General features: G+C 42.2%; 2 protein-coding genes across 4 annotated transcripts; one reads left to right on the top strand and one right to left on the bottom strand.

Annotated features, from left to right (window-relative positions):
- Nucleotides 1-2,952: 2,952 nt before the first annotated feature.
- Nucleotides 2,953-7,003, bottom strand: PSMD10 (proteasome 26S subunit, non-ATPase 10). 3 transcript variants are annotated; one of them, XM_021547885.3, is made up of 6 exons: nt 6,849-7,003; nt 6,653-6,751; nt 5,401-5,547; nt 5,127-5,293; nt 4,267-4,344; nt 2,953-4,124 (listed from the first exon to the last, which is right to left on the bottom strand). In XM_021547885.3, the coding sequence occupies exons 1-6, from the start codon at nt 6,960-6,962 to the stop codon at nt 3,971-3,973; spliced, it is 759 nt and encodes a 252-aa protein (XP_021403560.1). In that variant the 5' UTR covers nt 6,963-7,003; the 3' UTR covers nt 2,953-3,970. The 3 variants fall into 3 exon arrangements, 2 of the variants coding, with proteins under 2 accessions (XP_021403560.1, XP_021403562.1); XR_002467060.2 differs by having other exon boundaries at nt 4,091-4,124; nt 4,267-4,399; XM_021547887.3 differs by lacking the exon at nt 4,267-4,344.
- Nucleotides 7,004-7,164: 161 nt separating this feature from the next.
- Nucleotides 7,165-19,027, top strand: ATG4A (autophagy related 4A cysteine peptidase). Its single transcript, XM_021547889.2, has 13 exons — nt 7,165-7,235; nt 8,532-8,642; nt 9,806-9,877; nt 10,262-10,360; nt 11,578-11,679; nt 12,195-12,267; nt 13,157-13,236; nt 14,209-14,396; nt 14,499-14,577; nt 15,481-15,626; nt 16,192-16,248; nt 17,093-17,204; nt 17,525-19,027. Exons 1-13 carry the CDS (start codon nt 7,226-7,228, stop codon nt 17,587-17,589), a joined length of 1,194 nt encoding a protein of 397 aa, XP_021403564.1. The 5' UTR covers nt 7,165-7,225; the 3' UTR covers nt 17,590-19,027.
- The last annotated feature ends 627 nt before the right edge of the window (nt 19,028-19,654 follow it).

The following is a 19,654-nucleotide window of genomic DNA, read 5'->3' on the forward strand; positions in this document are numbered from 1 at the left end:
CTGTTGCTCCCTGATATGGAAAACACTCTGTTAACCGTGACCTTCTTGGCTTAGAGCTCCCAAGGGCACCAGCATTCCAGAGTTGTCTGTTTCAGCAATTCTGGTTTTCAGTTTAATGGAACTGGCATTTGCGTACCCAGTTCAGACACAAATAACTGTTTTACACAACAGGAGCTGGAGATTTAAATCCTTTGCAAGGTTTGTTCCAATAGGTATGCAGAGCATCACATTCCTCATGACACACAGATATAGCTGCTTTCAAAACTTAGCAGTGATACTGCTTTCTATGCAGCACATCAGTTTTGATTCCTTCCTCTGTTTGAGATGATTTAAATCTCTTTCCAGGCTTGTCCTACCCACAAAGCAATAAACTCATGCTACTTTTCTTCTGGTCTCTTATCCCAGTGTAACAATCTATCTTCTAGACAGGAAAGCATCAAGAGGGAAGGTAAGTGGTGCAAAGCAAACTGACAGCCAGCAGTAGAGCAGAGAGCACCCCTTGGAAGAAGAAAAGGGAATTGAACCATACACACCTGGGTCACTAGACAACCCTTCTCCCTGGGCCTCATTTCTAAGGTTACACAAAGTCAGTTTTTCATGAAGACAAATATAATACTTTCAGAAAAGCTCAAGGACCATGGGTCTTAGGCAAATACAGACCCACACCCTTGCTGATACAGGCAGACACTGGTTTCAGTCTCGTGCACTGCAGAAAAACATATCTGGCTCAGGGATCTCAAGCCTTATGGCACTTAAGTCTTTCATAGGATCTAATATTCATAAATCCTTTAGTGACTGTTCCTAGACTATAAACATTAGTTATATGCAACATTTATCTTTAAGATTTCTGCGCAAAATTTTTCACCTTCAGCTTCTACAGCTCTAAGTATGTTTATCAAAATAGTGAGTTTAAAAAAACAAAGAAAAATATATGGCAATATTTAAGAATTATTATTTATTTTGGATCTTCAAGTATAACTATATTCATTGCACTTTCCTCAGTTTTCTGACTTCCAAATATTTTTCCTTGATAGGTGTGTCCCATCAAAATGTTTAGCTTCATTCCAAAGTAAAAGAGCATTAATGGTATTCTTCTAATACTGTTTTAGCCAAAAACTGTGCCAGTCTGTGAGGGTTACACCCTTGCTAATACCAAGACTGCCATGTTATAGCAATGGATCCTCAGACTCCTCTCCCCAAAATATCCAGGGTAAATCTCAAACTGGGATCCACACAGAAGTCTCCTTAACTCAGGCAGCTCTTACTGACTGTGCCAGGCCAAATTCCTAACTCACATCCTGCCATCCACGTTAAGCAGCTTACTGAAAATATCTGATATTGACAGCCAATCTGTGTAGACCTGCAGGATGATGACATTAAGCACACTCAGAAATAGCAAGGGAACACTCAGTACTACCTGCTGCTCTCTGGGTACTATTTCTTTCTGAAGGTGTTTCTTGACAATATAATTCAAATCAATTATTGGTCCAAAGGCTTGGCTGACAGCAGCAATAATTTTAAATAATTTATCTGACATTCCTAAGCATTCTTTTACTCTTGCCCTTCATAGGAAAAGATTAATGTTTTCATGTAACTGCTATAGCTGCATTAGTTCTTCTAATGCCATTTCCTGCATGTATGTGAACTTGTCACTTTGTTCTTATTGCTACGACTTTCCAACTTCCACATCTCTGCAACAGCACTATTGTGATTGAAGAGGGGAGTCTATTACGTGGTCATATTTCTTTTAATTTTTCCTTCATCTCACTTCCCACATTTATCTGCTGGTATTCCTTACCTAACTTGCTACAGTAAGATAGGAGCATATGCTGGTGAAGTTGTTACTAACTTCTATAGATAGTACAGTCTTCCTAGAACACCACGGGTTTTATATTTGTTCAAAAAGTAGAAATTGCTCATGTTTAAGTTTTTATATAAAAGAAAGGAACAACTGACCATATTCTTGACTAATGATTCTTCTCATACTTCTAACCGCCAGTGAGACATAGATGGTAGTAAAAAGGCAAAATAAGAAGCAAAACAGGCTGCTGAGAGTAAGGAGATAAGGAAAATAACATGTATTTGGAGTTTCTTACCATAGTGCGGTGCTTTCTGTAAGCCTTCTGGCAGATGTTTGTTCTCATTTTGGTGTTTATCTATCGTTTATTAAGAAGGATGGGGCACCATTCCCAGCTTCCCACTGATACCCTTGGCAAAGCGCAAAGGTACTGATCCACACTGTGTAGCTCTAAAGCCATGCAGAGCTATGCAGGATGCATAAACATTTTTCAGACTTAGCTTTAGATGTTCCAACACTCTGTGCTGCATGGCCCATTTATCTTCCCATAGGGATTAGGGATCATTAACATGGACACCAGAAATTAAGCCAACATTCAAGCCACCATCTCGTAAGGAAGGAGATTTACAAAGCTACAGAGCAGGGTTTTTTTGCCATACAAAGATCAAGAATGAACACAGAACTCTTAGCTTCAGCTGCTCTCCAATCCAATTTTCAGCCATGCCTGTGCAATATACAAGAAACATTTACTCAGTCAGGTTCCTCCTTCAATCAAGGTCTGCATGGCCAGAGTTTACTGCACAGGCAAGTTATCCCTCCTGTTCTTAATGAGGCCCCTCAGTGAAATTTAACCTGCATTTTGTGTTCCAAGATACATTTAAAGTGCTTGGTGAAGGTATTTGTTTGGTTCTAAGTTTCTGTCTTGCTTACCAAAATAAATTGCATTACCTTAATCCCTACAAGTCAAACTGTAGAAACTACCAGCTTGCATTTCACCACATCCTTGAGGCTAAAGATCAAATATGTTGCTTTTCCATACTGTGTAACGGATGGCAGGGTTTCATCTTATTGTTCACATCCCAAACATACAAGCTATTTAGAAAATACTGTTTTTCTTATATGTAAGTTTAATAAAGTTTTATAATACCAAAGACTGTTGTTTAGGAAAGTTTTTTATTTCACAGAATTTCATTCTTTATTCAAGGGGAAATCTATCCACTGATGCCAAAAATTATTTTAACAACATAATGACAGGAGGACACTTTTCAGGCTCTATCTTGTTAGCTCTGCCTTGTAATAACTTAATATCAGGATTTCCTATGAGTAAATAAAGTTTAAACCAGGCTTCTGTTATAAAATAATATGGTAATCTGCAACTGTCAGTGCTGCATATGGGAGTAAAAGAGAACAGAAAAAGAAACCTACAAAAGGAACAAGGAAATATTAAAGTCGAAGTACATCCCAGAGGAGTATTCAGAGCCATCCACTATAAAACAGTGTATTTGAAGAGTGAACCTTGAAACTGGGCCTGCATTCTGCAAGCAGTCCAGTGCACTTCATCAAATACATGTATTTAAAGACTCAGGGAAAAACAGGATAACAACCAGTAATAGAACAGGTTTAAACACTCAGATTTCACTTAATACACCACAAGTAGCAAACTGGATACAATTATCTAAGTAACTAAGCAAACTGCATTCTACGAAGAGAAACACAGTGTAGCTTAGAATCATCTGGAGAAAGACAATCGGTAGCCACAAAACACAGACAAAACCTCACACAAAAATCACAATGGCTAAGAGAAAAAACAAAGACTCTATAAGAAAATAAAAATTGGCTTTAAATGGTTAAAACATTTTTGGTCCTGTTTCTTGAAAGAAATAATTCTAAACTGAGATCTGAAGTAGAAGGAATACCACACTTATACACATCACACTGTAAACTGAAAGAAAACTGCAAGATATTGAAAAATACTTTAAAATCAGTGAACTATTTAATTAACAGGAAGTACAAAGACTTGTTTTGGCAATGCACTTGAAGGACAGCTTCAATAACAACATTTCATTACCATGCTGACACCATACATGATATCCTAGATGAGCTATCAAAATATGAAGTTTGCAATCCTAAGTAGAAGTGCAACAGGAGAGAGACTCAAGTGGGAAGCCCCCTCTAGCCTTCCACCATTCTTTTAAGGATGGCTCCCAGGCCACCCTTTGCCACTTTCAGAGGGGTCAGCTCTTCTTTATTCTCAATGTGAATACTTGCACCATGAGACACCAGCAGCTTTGCCTCCTCCACTCTCTCTTCATCGCAGGCTAAATGACTGCAGGGAGAACAAGAAACCCACAGGCACCGTTAAACTGTCCAAGCTTTTAAAGAGCAATAATTACACCATGTCAAAATGACAGTGTGAATGTTGGGGGGAGATACATCTGAGAACAACAAATCCACAAGCAGCCAACTACCTAGACAGATTCCAAAGCTTGCTGTCCAGTCCCTCTGTCATCATTAAGCAACTCAAGAACATTCCTCCTGCTGCTCTCCTTGCAATGTTAAGACAGGTCTTTGGGTTAGGATTTGGCTATGCAGTCAGCAAAGCTAAAGAGAACATAATCCATGGTGAGAATGGAAAATGGCAATCTCTATTAAATTGAAGGTGAGAAATAAATTGTCTGATGCTACGAAATAATGAGTTACTGCAAATGCAGCAAATGCTTTTTTCCATTTGGCACAGTGTCCTAGGAAGAACTGTGTGCATTCCAGGGCCATACTGGGGTTTATGTACAGCTAAAACTTACTGCTTGATCTTATTCACAGCAAAATCTGGATTCCACTGTGGTTGTGACACCAACTTCAAAATATCTGTAACCCTTACAGATTCAAATTGATCTCTAAGGTAACAATAAACACTGGGCTGATTGTACTTCAATTGCAACTTATTTTCCTTAGAGAGGTGAAGAAAAGCTTCTGAAATGAGTTCTTGCTTGGCAGGACAGATTAGACCAGCCTGCAAGAGCAGTTTCCTCTGGCTCTGATGTCATTAGCTCACTTTCTACCCTGTAGCAGCAACAAATGTATTCCAGATTAATAAAAAATGTGTTCTACATTCTTTAAGTGGATGCAGTAACACAAAGTATGCATGTACTGACCACTATGGCAAAATACTAAGTATGACTTTCTCAAATACTCCTCAATTGCATAGGGATGCTAAGCAAGAGTGTATTTTGCAGCAACAAAAAAAATATAAAAAGACATTGAAGTAATGGAGTTGCATTTCACAGAGATTATGCTATATTGAGCAAAATAAAAATAAAAAACTACTTACAGAGGAGTATTCCCTTCAGAGTCCCGTATATCCAGAGTGGCATTGTGCTGCACAAGGATCTGGACCATTTTTAGGTTTCCTTTGGCTGCCGCTCTGTGTAACGGGGTGGATTCAAAATGATCTGTTGCATCTGGATTTGCTCCATTCTCCAAAAGCATGACTGCAATCTGAGTATGTTGAAAGAGAAAGGAGCAGGGGAGGAGGTTGTGGGCTTAACAGACCTAAATCCTTCTTCCAAGAACACCACCAGCTCCAGTAGCTTAGGTAAACATACCTCCTGCTTATTTTTGGAGGCTGCATAATGCAGGGGGGTGCAGCCATTCTGATTGACAGCATTTACATGAGCACCCTTAGCAATGAGGGCTTTCACAATTTCATCACGGCCTGCTGAAGCAGCAATGTGCAGGGGAGTCCAACCAGCCTACAGAGGCAAGAAGAAATCCATTAAATTATTCAAACCATGAGTTTCATGCAGGAAAACATGATAATGCATAACCCAGACAAACCTGAACTACACACTCTTACTCTTACAAGTGTAAAGCTAAAGTATTACTGATTTTCACTAGACACAAGGCTCATGTCTTCTTACATGCCTGCACGCAGTACCTGGAAAAGCTGTCAGTTAAACGACAGAAATCACCTCTGCTATGCAGTTCTGCATGGTGTTTTGCAGAACTTTGTCTCTGCAGAATTTACACTAGTGCCTTTTTAAGGACAAACAGCAGTAGTAGAAAAGGGTGTTAAAAAGTTTCTGCAACTTTTTCTATAACTTATTCTCTACACTCATGAGACATTTCCTTCTCTATGGATGACATTTGAGATGCTTTGTACTGGATACAAATATTTCAACTCTTCCTCTAGAACAGGAGCAGGCTGTGAAATCACTGAACCTGCACTGGCTTTATTAATACTTTCCCTAGTTTGAGAAACCTTCAGGGTGCCTCATGATTTGGCAAAACACATCTGAGAGATCACAGAGAGATAAGGTAATGTGAAAACGCCCCTGGTTTTTACACCTTCCTTCATAAGCACAGCTCTCCTATAATTCCGGGACAACGAGCAGGTCTCAAATCCCCTCTTCATGCCTTTTTGCAAAAGCGGAATACTTCACTCTGCCTTCCCAGAGCAGCCTGGATCTGCACAAGTGCCAGACGCGGCGCTGGGCCCACGGGAGAAGGGGCAGGAGGGCGAGAAGGGAGCGGCGTGAGCGGCCCCGGGAGCGGTGTGAGCGGCCCCGGGAGCGGCCCCGGGAGCGGCCCCGGGAGCGGCCCCGGGAGCGGCCCCGGGAGCGGCCCCGGGAGCGGCCCCGGGAGCGGCCCCGGGAGCGGCCCCGGGAGCGGCGTGAGCGGCCCCGGGAGCGGCCCCGGGAGCGGCCCCGGGAGCGGCGTGAGCGGCCCCGGGAGCGGCCCCGGGAGCGGCCCCCGCCGCTCTCGGGGCCCCTCCGCGCTGGAACCAGACTGCAGCGGGCCGGCAGCACCTGGGCACGGCGGCAGCCTCGGCCGCAGCGGGGAACCCGCGGCACTCACATCGTCCTTGTCGTTCACAGGCACGCCGAGCCCGAGCAGGAGGTCCGCGACGTCCGTGTGTCCCGCCGAGCAGGCCCAGTGCAGCGCCGTGCGGTGATCCTGCGGGAGGGAAGCGGTGAGCGGGGCAAGGACGGGCAGCGGCCCGCAGGAGCCGGCAGGAGCCGGCAGGAGCCGCCCGGGGCCGCCGCCGGCTGACCTGGTCGGAGCGCGTGGCCTGGGCCCTGTCGCGGAGCAGCAGCGCCCGCAGCTCCTCCAGGCGCCCCGCGAACGCCAGGTTACACACGGCCACGTCCGACACCGCGCCCTCCATGCTGCCACCCGCCCGCGGGGCGCGACCCCCACCGCCAGCCGCCAATCAGAAGAGCGCCGGCGCCCCGTCCAGCCAATCGCGCCTGCCCGCCTGCTCCGCTCGCCGCTCGGGCCGCGGGGGCTGCTGGGGTTTGTAGTGCTGCGGAATGGGGGCGGTGCGCTCCCGGCCGGCGGCGGGACTGCAGCTCCCAGGGCGCCCCGCGGCGCGGCCGTGTTGTGCCTCCGTGTCGGGGCGAAGGGGAGGAGGATGGTGACAGCGGGAGGATGGAGGCCGGTGAGGGGCGCGGGCACGGCGGGCGGGGCGGCGTGAGGGGCCAGGCCGGGGCTCCGGGCATGCAGCGGGGCCGCCGGCGGCGGGAGACGCCCGCGGGCTGAGGGACGGGGGCCGGCGCGGCGGGCGGCGCGGTCCGCCCTGAGGGGTCGCCCGGCGCTCGGGGTCCCGCGGCCTCTCCCGGGCCGGGCTGGGGGCTCGGCCGGGGCCGGGCGTGAGGGGCTCGGCCGGAGCCGGGGCTGCCTGGCCCGCAGCTCGGGGGGAGCGCCGGGAGGGGAAAGGAGACCCCGGCGAGGAAAGGAGCCCTGGCCGTACCTGCACGAGCGGTCGGAGGGGGCTGCGAAGGCGGCAGGTGCCTCCGGTTGGATTTCGAGGGTCGAGAGTGTCTTAAGTCTTTGGAGTAAAAAACAGACAGTTTGCTCTCGGAGTGCAGTGAGCGACGGCATTTCTGTGGGAGGGTGCAGAGCACGGTGCGAGAAGTTGTTTTGCTGAGCTGCCCGCCCTAAGGAGCCTGTCCTGGTGTTTAAGCACTGCCTGCGGGGACGCGGGACGTCGGGGCTCGGCAGTGGCCTCATGCTCCAGCCAGAGGGTGGTGCAGCTCCCTTTTGATTGTTGGAATGTATATTTTTAAAAAATTGAATATTACTTAATATATATGATTTTACATTAATTTTTTATACTTGAAGGGTTGTTGCGCTCTTCCAAAAAGCACAATTTTAATGATCTAGAAAATTGTTAGACTGTGTTCTTTTGGTAGTATTAATTATAATTTATTTTTCACTAAACAGATGTGGTGTTGAATAATAACATTAATACATCTGTTTTTTTTCTGAAGTGTTTCAAATCTCCAGTTAGGAAAGTAAAGCCCAGCCTTGCTAACACTTCTCACATGCTTTCCATTAAGCATGAGGTCATAATCACTTTGATTTGTATTTTTTCTACGTTTCAGATCAAGCTGTGGTGCCTGATTTTTTTTTTTCCTTTTATCATTATCTTGAATCAAATCTCATCCTCACTGCAGTCATCCTGAACTTCTGTCACTGGTTTCAGTGAGACTGCTTCTAAAGGTGTTATTCCTGGTGTTCTCTCACTGAGGAACTAAATAAAAACCAAGGCATTGGCTATTTCAGTGTCAGAACAGCTTTTAAGGGAGACAATTAAAAGCAGCTGGCAGCACCGCTCAGAAGCCCCAAAGACTGCAAAGACTTACTACAAACTAGCTCAGTTTGAGAGCTCCAAGTTGTGCATAAAAGAACAAGGGGATAAAATGAAGTTTGAATTTTGTGTATTCCTGTTCAGTTTTATCTAGGTATGAAAACCAGATCACTATTTTGTCAGACTACTTAGAAGAATTTCCAGAAACCGACGAGCCGGTGTGGATTTTAGGAAGGCAACACCACCTAAACACAGGTATCTTTAGAATTAAATTATCTGTAACATCTGTAGACTATTTGTAGATTCACATGCAGCAACAGCTCCTGATTTCCTTATGTTCCCTGAATGTCTCATGAGGGCAGTTTGTTCTTCATCAGTGAGACACCAGGTGTAAGCAGGGGAATTCCTCCTGTACAGAAACCAGAGCCAAGGCCAGTGTGCTTCCACTGTAATTCCTGCAATATGATCACATTCATAGCAGAGTCTGTCAGACGTGAGCCTTGTCACTTCCCAACATCAGGGCCCCAGAAATGAATATATAACTTTTGGGAAATGTTCAGCATTACTGATGTCATTTTCCTATGAGGGATGCTGTCCACAGCCTGTTATTTGCAACTAGAATTATATTTCAAGTAACAATAATAAGTTAGTCTATGACACATACTGCATTTTAGCGAAAATAAATACATTACCTGAGAGTTAGAGCAGAGGAATGTGTTTATATAAAAATAAGACTTCAGAAATGAGTTTTGCTCCCTGGGGAGAAGACAGGGCCATCCTCCTGTGTTACATGTCAAAGGCAGTGGCCACCAGTGCAGGCACGGTGTTCAGGACAGCTGGGGATGCTGCATGGATCCTTGATCAGCTGGAGAATCCTTTGGAAAAGCCAGCCAGTCTGAGCCACAGCTAAGGGGAAATGCAGCAGATAGGGTTCTTAAGCATTCTTCAGAGCCTTTGGAGAATCTGTAAATGCATGTGTTTAAACAAACAAGAAAAACAAGAGGCTTCAATTTGACATTATTACCATTTTCTTAAAATTACTTTCTGTTGGGTTAGGAGGTAATGTATAATTCCATGTTGATTTGCACGTAGAACTTCTTAACCTGCTTTACCAGTTCTTTCCTGAGGACATAGTTCTCCAGAGTTGCTTTATTCAGGCTGGGCATAGTCATTCCAAACACCTTATAAAATTTCATTGGCTAATAATTATTTCATCTGTAATAAGTTAACTTTAATTAGCAGTCTGCAAAAGCTCTCTGTGTTTAAACTGCTAAAAAATGTTTTAAGTATTAAGGGTCTTTTATGTAAAAGCTATAGGAGCCTTCCTTGTACTCTGCGTATTGACTGTACAGGGATAATTTGAATTTTTCAGTTTTAATTCTGTTTTAATAATTTATTTCCTCTTAAAATTATTCCAGACAAATCTAAGTTATTGCTGGATATAAGTGCTCGTCTCTGGTTCACGTATAGAAGAAAGTTTTCACCTATTGGTGAGTATGCAGCATTCCAGCTGCCTGGTTACGGATTAGCAGGATTAGTGATGATGCTGGGGACTGAAAAGTTATTTTTACAGTACTAGAACGTATTGCTCATAATCTTAACTGTGTATGCAAACAGAAGATTAAAGCTATTAAAAGCAGTATTTGCTTGTACCTGTATATAATCAGGTCTTCATGTTTGTGGGGCAAGCAGTGAAGTGACAGCAGCCCTGTGGGGGGAAAGGGGCTGGCTCAGTGCCGTGAAGCTGGGGACAGCTTAGTATCATATCCATGGTCTGGGATTAAGCAGGGGACAGCTGTCAGGGGTTTGGCTGGGAGCTCTCTCAGAGCTGGGCTCCGTGCAGAGCCGTGCTGACGGAGCACCTCTGTTCCCAGGAGGCACCGGTCCCTCGTCTGACGCGGGCTGGGGATGCATGCTGAGGTGTGGGCAGATGATGCTGGCCCAGGCACTCATCTGCAGACATTTAGGGAGAGGTGAGTACTGTTGCTGAGGTGACCTCTGTGTTATTTGGAGGCCGTTTCATTTTTGTTGTCATTTTCCATAAGAGCATAAAATCTAAATTTATTAATGAAACTCTCTGTGACGCCCTGATAAAGTTTTTAGTGAACTCTTCTTGTCTGATGGGGCAAAATCATGTCAGCCTTAAGCAGAGAAACAAAAACAGAGGAAGGACAAATAGGGAATCCCACTGTTGATATTTTATAAATCTTTTTGAGGAATACCCAGATTGAAGCCAAGGGAAAACTTGTTACCAGGGGTCTGAGTTCTTCCCCTTTTTACATTACACAGCCACCAAAATGCTAGCCCAGGGTGACAGTGTCAGCAGCGACAGTGATAGACAGCACACAAAGTACTTCACAAACCACTCACCCATCATCAGCCTGAGTCCAAACCCCACAGCAGACCCTACTAGTGCCTGCTTAATCCTGTACTAACACCCCATATCCCAGGGTCACAGGTGAGTGTCGTAGGTCTGCTCTGTGTGACACTCTTCTGTCACTTAGCTTGCTGTGGCTGGGTCTGTGATCCTCGCACTCTTGTCACGGTTTCCATGGCAGCATGATGTGTGGATTTGCCACTTTAATAACTGAATAAACAGAACAGTAGTGCAAAGATATAACTGAAAGAGTAGGCAAACAAACATAGTACCTGAGAAAAACAAGACCTTGAACTTGCACTATGGATCTAAATGGCATCAGCCCTGTGTATATGTTTCTGTTAGTAAATGTGAGGTTACTTTATGTTAGAAGCAGAGGCTCACATGGCAAAGCTGTGGTTTGGATTTTGCTTTGGGAGGGGGCCAGCATTGTGTTCGGATTTTGCTTTATGAGTCTTACTATCCTACAAATGCTTGCAAATCTAATAAAGTGCAAACAGAACAGATAGTTTTAAAAGTCTTGGAAGCTCACATAGAGCAATAGCTATCAATTCTCAGCAGTGATCACTCGGGATATACTTGCAGTTGGCATTGTTATTTTAGTTTCCCAATTTTCACACAATAGCATGTGATGATAAAAGACAGCTTGATAATAAATGACAAGGTGTGACTTCCAGGATCTCTGAATAAAATGTAAATATTAGAGATGGATCATCTCTTAAGATTTCATTGTATGGCTTTCTGCCATCTAGAAATCTGATCAGTACAATGAAAACATTATTTTTTTAATATGTATAACTTTTTTCCTGAAAGATTGGCAATGGGAAAAACACAAAAAACAACCAGAAGAATATCACAGAATCTTACGGTGCTTTCTGGATAGAAAAGATTGCTGTTATTCCATCCACCAAATGGGTAAGAACATACATGAACTTCCTTTTGTCTACTGAAACTTTCTCATTTGAAGTAAGTTAATTAAACATTTTTAAAAGGTGATTATGAAGACAATATATATATTTTATACATAAATAAAAATGTATGCAAGTGAGTACAAAGCATAATAATTCAGAAATGTTATTCATTAAGACCTAAATAAATCTGTATTCTAGAATCTAGCTCTTGATAAAGTGTGCAGGTTTTGGCTAACAGAGTTGACAGTGTTAAAATAGTCATAAAACTTACTGCTGTAATTTGTGAGTAAGGACATATTTGTAGTTGTCATTACAGCTAAGGAACTTCCTCTAAGGGAGCTAGCAGTCATTAAGTTTTGAAAAGAGTATAAATTAAGAAGATAATTGTTGTTGCTAAAATACAGCTTGCACATGCTTTAGAGTGTTTGTCAAGATATTAGTAGGCCATGCTATGTGACACAGACTGTGACCAGCCTCTCTGTGGTCTTTTCCTCTGTGTGTTTTCCCTTCCAAAAACAGCGCAGATGGGTGTTGGAGAGGGGAAGTCCATTGGAGAGTGGTTTGGACCAAACACAGTTGCTCAAGTACTGAAGTAAGTCATGGCAGGGCTCCCTCGGGGCTGCTGAGCCTGGAGAATGTGCAGTGCTGCCCGAGGCTGCTGAGGAAACGTGGAAGCTCCTCCTAGTCTGGAAGCCTCACCAGAGCTGACTTTGGTGAGGGACAGGGAAAGGTCCCAGATTTCAGGTGGAGGCTGGACTGCAGGTTCTGGGTGCCATTTGCTGCAGCCCTGGGACAGACATGTTGTGGAGACAAAAAGGAGCTAAAGCATGTCCTGGCTTTAGCTCTGCCCCTTTAGCTTCTTTCCCTTACAAATTCTTCATGACTTCACATTAGTTTTTCAGGTTTATTTTAGACAACCAGCACTGCCTGTGCATCCTAAGAGCTCCCTTCCCCAGAGTTCTGGATGTCACACTAAGTGGACAGAAAACTGTGTGCTATTATGCCACCCTCCTAACTTTTGGCTGCCAAAATCTTGAGCTGTTCTGGCTTTTAACAACCTAAAATAATTCCACTGAGTTTAGTGGAACTTCTTAAGCACAGAGTAATGTGGAAAAACTGGCATAGGAATTTTTTTCTTCTCTACATGATGTTAGGCACCATGGGCAGAATCCCACAGCGGAATCTGTTAATTGCAATAAAAAGTAATAAGCCTAATTATGTGGTTGAGCTGTTACTATCCCTGCATTTGGCGAAAGGACAAAACAGTTTTCACATGGTATAATGTGTGTACTTTTCCTGGAACCACTCATTATTTTTTCTAAATATATTAAAACTATCTTTTTATTACATGGAGACTTAAAAAAAGATTTTTTTCCAAATAAATGACTTTTTTATTCAAGAACCATTTAACTGTTCTGAGTTAAAAGCTACCCTCACGGTCCTAGTAAGTTTTTATTAATTATTGCCTCTGTGTTTTCTAGGAAGCTTGCTTTATTTGATGAATGGAATTCATTAGCAGTTTATGTATCTATGGACAATACAGTGGTCATTGAAGACATCAGTAAGTGAAACAGGAATGCTTTAGTGTCTCAGCAGATATTAAAGAGTAGCTCAAGCTCATGGCAAATTTAATTGTTTGGACAAACTACTTCTGGGAGTATTAGGGTAGTGGTTGGATTTGATGATGCTAAAGGTCTTTTCTGGTCTGTATGATTTGATGATTCTGTGATTATTTCCTTGGTGACAGTTTTTGATTTGAATTCACTCTCATGAATGTATATGAGAAAAATCGTATTGGCACCATCCCTATTTCTTACCAGGGCAAGAAAAGGAATAAAGGAAATGGATACTCAGCTTTGGGATTTCCCAAAGTAAAGTTAGCACAGAACAGTGAGGCATTTTTGGTGATCAGCTCACATACCATGTGATGAGAAGGTGGAGTTGGGTCTGTGCTACCTTAACTCTTACTCCAGCAATGGAATGAAGTTGCAGTATGCATAAATACAGAGAATTGCTTGTAATATGGAGTTTACCAGAAATTTGCTTTTGTCAGGCAAAAGGGAAATGAGGGGCAGATCTTTCAGAAACATGTGGCCCATTTGCAGCTTACAGCTGTAAGAAGGGTGGGTTTACAAGTGGTATTTAGCCACAGCCTGGTTCTACTTTAGTCCCTACTTCTGCTTATTTTATGTCTACATCACTGGAAGTGAAGAGCTCCCTGAAGAATTCCTAATGCTTCCTTTCTGCTATATCATCTCCCAGGCAAAGCTTGACAGCATTAATACTGTGAGTTGTAAATGTAACTTCAGTCAAACATTCATCCCCTCATTTTTCCCACGTCCCATGTGTTGCCAGCACATACTCTGACTGCCAGAATTACTTCTACTAAGTAGTCAGAATTTCCATGCCCTGCTCCTTTTGTCTTAAAGCAGGAGCTCTGTAAAGTTGTCTGGAAAAGTAATTTAATTCATGATTGAAAGATCTGCTCTGTGTTCCTCTGTGCATTCACTGATGTCTCTTTTCATTCCCCCAGAGAAGATGTGCTGGTCCCCTGCCCAGAGCAGCAGCGTTGCCCACAGCAGTGCACATGTGCACAGAAGTGCTCTTGGCCAAAACAAGAACACAGCAGGACTGTGCCCAGGCTGGAAACCCCTCTTGCTCATTATCCCTCTCCGGCTAGGGATTAATCACATCAATCCAGTGTATATTGATGCATTTAAAGTAAGAGATTCTTCAGTGACTTGTTTGTGTATGTGAAAAAGTTCAGGTATCTGGTATATCAATAAACAAATCAATTTAATTTTTCTCTCTTTGGACTCCTAGGAATGCTTTAAGATGCCACAGTCTTTGGGAGCATTAGGAGGGAAACCCAATAATGCCTATTATTTTATAGGATTTTTAGGTAAGGAAGAAAGAAACTTACTCCAAATATCCATATGACTGAAAGAGAAAGGATTTTCTTTGGGGAGGGGCAGTAGTAAGCATTTCAAGCCTGAGAATGGAGAAGAAGACACTTCAGGAACAGTATGAGACCATCCCTATAGGAACAGAAAAAGAGCAGAAAAGCTTAATATAAAAATATGGAATGATATACGCAAGAACAAGACACTAAGAAAGCATTCAACAAATGTCAGATGTCACTGCTGCTTAAATACTGTATTTTTTCTAATCATTAATACTTTCTAGTGAAGAGTTTCTTGTTTTATTCTTTTGCTTCCTGGCTTTCTTAAATTATTGTTTCATATTTTTCAGTGTTTTCTCAAAGTAGTATGTCTTTAACCTTCTTCCATGTAATTATTAATTAATGCAATAGTTGATCCTAAATTCAGTCTTTCATATTTTACCCTGGTTTGATCTGTAACTTCTTGGATATTTTGTTCTTTCTTTTGTAAAACCTGAGCTGTTTTAGTCAGACTTATTTGTTCAATTTCTGGGTGAATGCCTAATGGGATTACAGATTGGATTTGTGGTCATCCTGTATCTTTGATCTGAGGCATGTTAGGGATTACTGCAGTTGAGATTTTTAAAAAATGTACTGGACTTCATGTAGATAAAGGAAAGTATGTGACAAAGGTAGAAAAAAAAAATTAAAAATCTACCCTAAAAGCTAACAGTGGAAAATTACACTAAATGCCCTGTGGGATACTGTTGTGCCTGGCTTTCCAGTTCTCTTAAAGACTCCCTAGCTAGAGAGTTGAGATACACACTGTGCTGATGATCCAGTTTATGTTTTACAAGTCTGGATGGTATAAGTGTTTATTACTGCTTCTTGCTTGTTATCACCATATGGATTTTACCCCTCCAGGCAATGAGCTGATCTACTTGGACCCTCACACCACTCAGAGTTTTGTAGATTCAGAAGAAAATGGCACAGTTGATGACAAGAGCTTCCACTGCCAGCAAGCCCCACACAGAATGAAGATCATGAATTTGGACCCTTCAGTAGCTTTAGTAGGTGTCAGAAAATAATAAATGTGTGTACTTTGTTCAAAGCAATACTTCTCTGCATTGGTAAGGGCAGCAACATGTTTCCTTGATCACAGTCAAGATCACAGGGCACTCTTCTGCAATCTAAAATTCAACACATAGTAGTTGAACTGCATAGGATACATTAATTTTAGCTCAACTGTTTGTATCCTGGGGAGCCAATGAACTTTCTTTCCTGGGCAACACAGATCTTCTCCAAGTCTGTGACTTTCCAAGAAAGTCAAAGCAAGGCACTGAATCAGGTTTCTTTATTTTTTTCCATCACTATCATCTGTGCATTGGCTGCTCTCGAGAAGATACTTACCTGAGCTTATTTAATCAACAAATCTTCAAGTGAAAATACTTGTAGAAGTCATCCAGTATAGATCACAAGAATACTGTAGTATTTGAAGAAATTCAATCTGATCCTCATGCCTTTGGTTGGGTTATGGGTGGTTGTCACTTGAGATATAACTCATACATAGATACCACAGCATCTTTGTTCATTGACATACTGTATTTAATATTACTATGTGTATTCTTTCCTTAGGGCTTCTTTTGCAAAGAAGAGTGTGATTTTGATAACTGGTGTAGTCTTGTACAAAAGGTAATACTACTGTATTTTTTTGCTCTATACAAAATCATGGTTACTGTCCTTTTTTTGGCTAATGGAAATTCCTGGCCTGCAAATCAAGTGATCCCTGGTGAAGGTGGCACTAATGATCAGGGAGAGCTGACACTGCTGATGGAGCTTGTTCAGCATTTTGCAGCCCTGAGCCCCAGCACTGGGAGAACAAGTGCATGAGTTTATCCTGTGTTAGCAGTACTGCATTAGTGGCTCATACCCAAGTAATTTACTGAGAAACACAGCAAGCAGTTGGAATATTAAGCAACAGGAGTGTGAATATAAAGTACCACCAACTAAAAGCATTTATTTTATAAAAGGCTACAGAAAGCCATTTGCAAATAACTGAAACAGAGGATATGATGGAGCTCACCTGATAGCAGTGAAATTTTGTTTCAATAATAACTTGTTTCTCCTGATCAAAACCTATCTTCCAAAATCTGTTGGATTTTTAAAAGTAGATAGATCTGTCTTTTGTTCCCATTGATCAACAGAAAACTTGAACAAAGAGAGGTCCAAGCAAGTAATTTACTTTTAAAAGGCAGAAGTATGTTCTTGGTATCTGTTTGCTCCATCTGTAAACAAAATTACAGATGTATGGATATAAAAACTCATTATAATGCACTGATAACTTGTAGGAGTTTAAGAGATCCATCTTCCAGGTGTGTCTGCAGTAGGACAGTACTGCAGATGTGTGAAGCAGTGATTCATGAGGGCAGGTACCTGACCTAACAGGAATTTACAGCCTCTGTTCTTTGGTAGATATAGAGTATTAAAAATGTTTTTAATTAAGCAGGCAGTTTTTTGGTCTGTGTTCTGTCCTCAGGAGATTCTAAAGCAGCAGAGCCTGCGGATGTTTGAGCTGGTCCAGAAGCACCCACCCCACTGGCCTCCTTTCATACCTCCAACCAAGCCAGAAGTGACAACCACAGGAGCAGGTGTGGGACCACTGGCTGTGCTGCTGGGCAGCAGAGTGGGGCTCCTCAGCAGCAGGAGATCCAGCACAGCTGGAATAACTGGCCTTTCCTGAGGATCAAGCAATCACTGCATGATTAAATGCCTTACTCTGTAAGAGTATCAGTTACCCAAACATGCTGTGTCCAATTTACAAGTGTTAGTACAACATATTTTTAAATCTTTGAAAATATTTCAAAGGCAGTATGTCAGAAGGGTTGGGGGGAGTGGTGGTTTGAGGGTTTTTTTAGTAATCAAAATCAGGCATGTCTTTACATTCTAAGTTGTTTAATTTATTTTTCAGAACTCATTGAATCTACTGACAAGCTATTTGAATTGGAAGAAGAATTTGAAATCCTGAGTGTATGAAGGAAACTGTGGTGACCCTTCTAAGTATTGAACATATAGCTAATATTATTGCATTGACATAAATTACACAGCCATGTTAGCCCAAAAGTGCCTGAAATCATGGATAACAGAGCACAAACACCTGGTATCATCCAAAACTCCAACAGGGACAGTTCCTTCTGTCAAAGAGCTTCCCCAGATGGAAAGGCACTGAAAGATTTTATCATAAGACCCTGAAAGGGAAACTCTTTTTAATGTGTGTCTTTCTTGAAGACAAATGGACCTCTGAAATTAAGGCAAAAAATAAGTCTGTCAGTGGGCTGTATGTTTGGAGAAAGGGATAACAAAATGGATATTTCTTGCTCTCATAATGCAACAGTTCTTAAAGCAAGAGACTTCAGTTAAGGAGGATGTCTACTTCTGTTCCTTCCTGTGGGCTGGCTGCATCATAGAAAAAAATGCATTGTCTTGTTTAAAAGATCAACTGGATCAGGAGAAAATTGTTTCCTTGTTAAATATTTTAACATGTATTTGAGCAACCACACTTTATGACAAAAATGTTTCTGTGAAAGGAACTATGTCTAACGTATCCATTTTGCAATAGCCTTCCTGTTTCTGGGAGATCTCAAGAGGAACAGGAGCCTCAAATAGTTTATACAGATCACAACCACTGTTATAGTTACATTTCACCTTGACCTTAAAGTTCAATCATTAAAACTTAGGCTGACTTTTCTTTTGGAGCTAAAGTGACTCAAAGGTCATTTACCTGTACCTTATTTATTTTAAAAAAGATTTACACAAGTATCTCTGTTACTGCACTTTATCTGTGCATCTAATAAATTTCTTTAGCTTTTCATAGGTTGTATGCTGCTATATTTTGTTGATTTGTTTGTGTGAACTAAATATAACCCAGGTTATCTTAAAACTTAATATATAGGCATATGCAGATTACTTAATTGTTGGGTTTTGACTTGTTGCCTTCTGAAATCTGTTTTGGTAAAAGTGCCTTAATTCTCCAGTTTTATCAGAAGAGCCGGTGCAGTTTTGTTTCTTTTTAGAAAGAGTATCTCTGTAGCAGCTATAAGAAAACCAGCTCAGAATAAAAGTAAAGATCTTTTAATTCACTCTACAGTTCCTTTTTACTATCACAGTCCCCATTCTGATCCCTTTGTCACCATAGTGTAATGGACGTGAATTGCACACTTTCATCTTCAGTAATAAATGACCATGCAGAGAAAGCTTGAATGCAATCTCCTCTCACTTCCATGGTTTGGAAACTAAACATGTAGGAAAAATACAATTTTCTTCCTCTCTCCATGGATTAGCTACTCAGATTTAGGTTTTATTTTAAACAAAGTGTTTCTTCTTAATTAATATATGATGTTACTGTGCTTATGACATCAGTTGCAGCCCTCTCCTCTCCACAGAAAAAAAATTAAAATAAGCCCTTGCTCTGAAATGCTGAGACTTGAGCAGTACCTGCTTAAAAAATAAATAAAATACCCTCAGTGGAGTATCGGGTGCTTATTCCCCAAGCCACCCTTAGCCTCTTCAGAGAGGAGCCTGAGCCTTGCAGAGCTCTTGAACGATTCTGGGTGGGGGTAAACAGCTGTATGGAAATGGGGCTGATGGCAGAGCAGCTGGTGACTGGAATTCCTGTTCCCTGCACCTGACAGGAACTGGATGGAAGCTCGGACAGGGACAGCAGTGGAGCTGTTTACTTCGAGAGAAGCAGCTCTCTAAAGACAGTGGTGCTTAAAATGCATAAAGCTCTGGTCCTGGGGAATAAATGAATTGTGTTTGCATGGTCATGTTCAAAAATAAAGCTGAGTCACTGCAGATAAAAGACCTAACCAACCAGACTGTAGCACCATGGGAACCCCGTGGCTGAAAATTTCACTGTACTTTGTTATTACCTGCATGATTTTTCAGATGTCTTGAGCTTTGCTCTGTGCACACAAGTGTTTTAAAGTTGCATGTGTATAACCCAGGATGTAAATCCAACACTATCTGTCTGTGCCAGGACAGCTAGGAAGTAGACTGGATATGCTGCAGGAAAGGACTGCTGCTCAGGAGTGGTAAAATG

The sequence above is a fragment of the Lonchura striata genome, chromosome 14, assembly GCF_046129695.1.
Source record: "Lonchura striata isolate bLonStr1 chromosome 14, bLonStr1.mat, whole genome shotgun sequence".
Taxonomy (NCBI): Eukaryota; Metazoa; Chordata; class Aves; order Passeriformes; family Estrildidae; genus Lonchura; species Lonchura striata.

What these genes read in the sequence shown, in the direction of transcription:
- PSMD10 (XM_021547885.3), bottom strand. Translation starts at nt 6,962, where the DNA reads ATGGAGGGCGCGGTGTCGGACGTGGCCGTGTGTAACCTGGCGTTCGCG. An exon ending in CCTCCAAAAATAAGCAGGAG is followed by an intron (nt 5,294 to 5,400) that starts GTATGTTTACCT and finishes CAACATACTCAG; the next exon opens with ATTGCAGTCATGCTTTTGGA. An exon ending in TCTGAAGGGAATACTCCTCT is followed by an intron (nt 4,345 to 5,126) that starts GTAAGTAGTTTT and finishes TAACATTGCAAG; the next exon opens with GAGAGCAGCAGGAGGAATGT.
- ATG4A (XM_021547889.2), top strand. An exon ending in AAGAAAGTTTTCACCTATTG is followed by an intron (nt 9,878 to 10,261) that starts GTGAGTATGCAG and finishes CTCTGTTCCCAG; the next exon opens with GAGGCACCGGTCCCTCGTCT. An exon ending in TTATTTTATAGGATTTTTAG is followed by an intron (nt 14,578 to 15,480) that starts GTAAGGAAGAAA and finishes TTACCCCTCCAG; the next exon opens with GCAATGAGCTGATCTACTTG.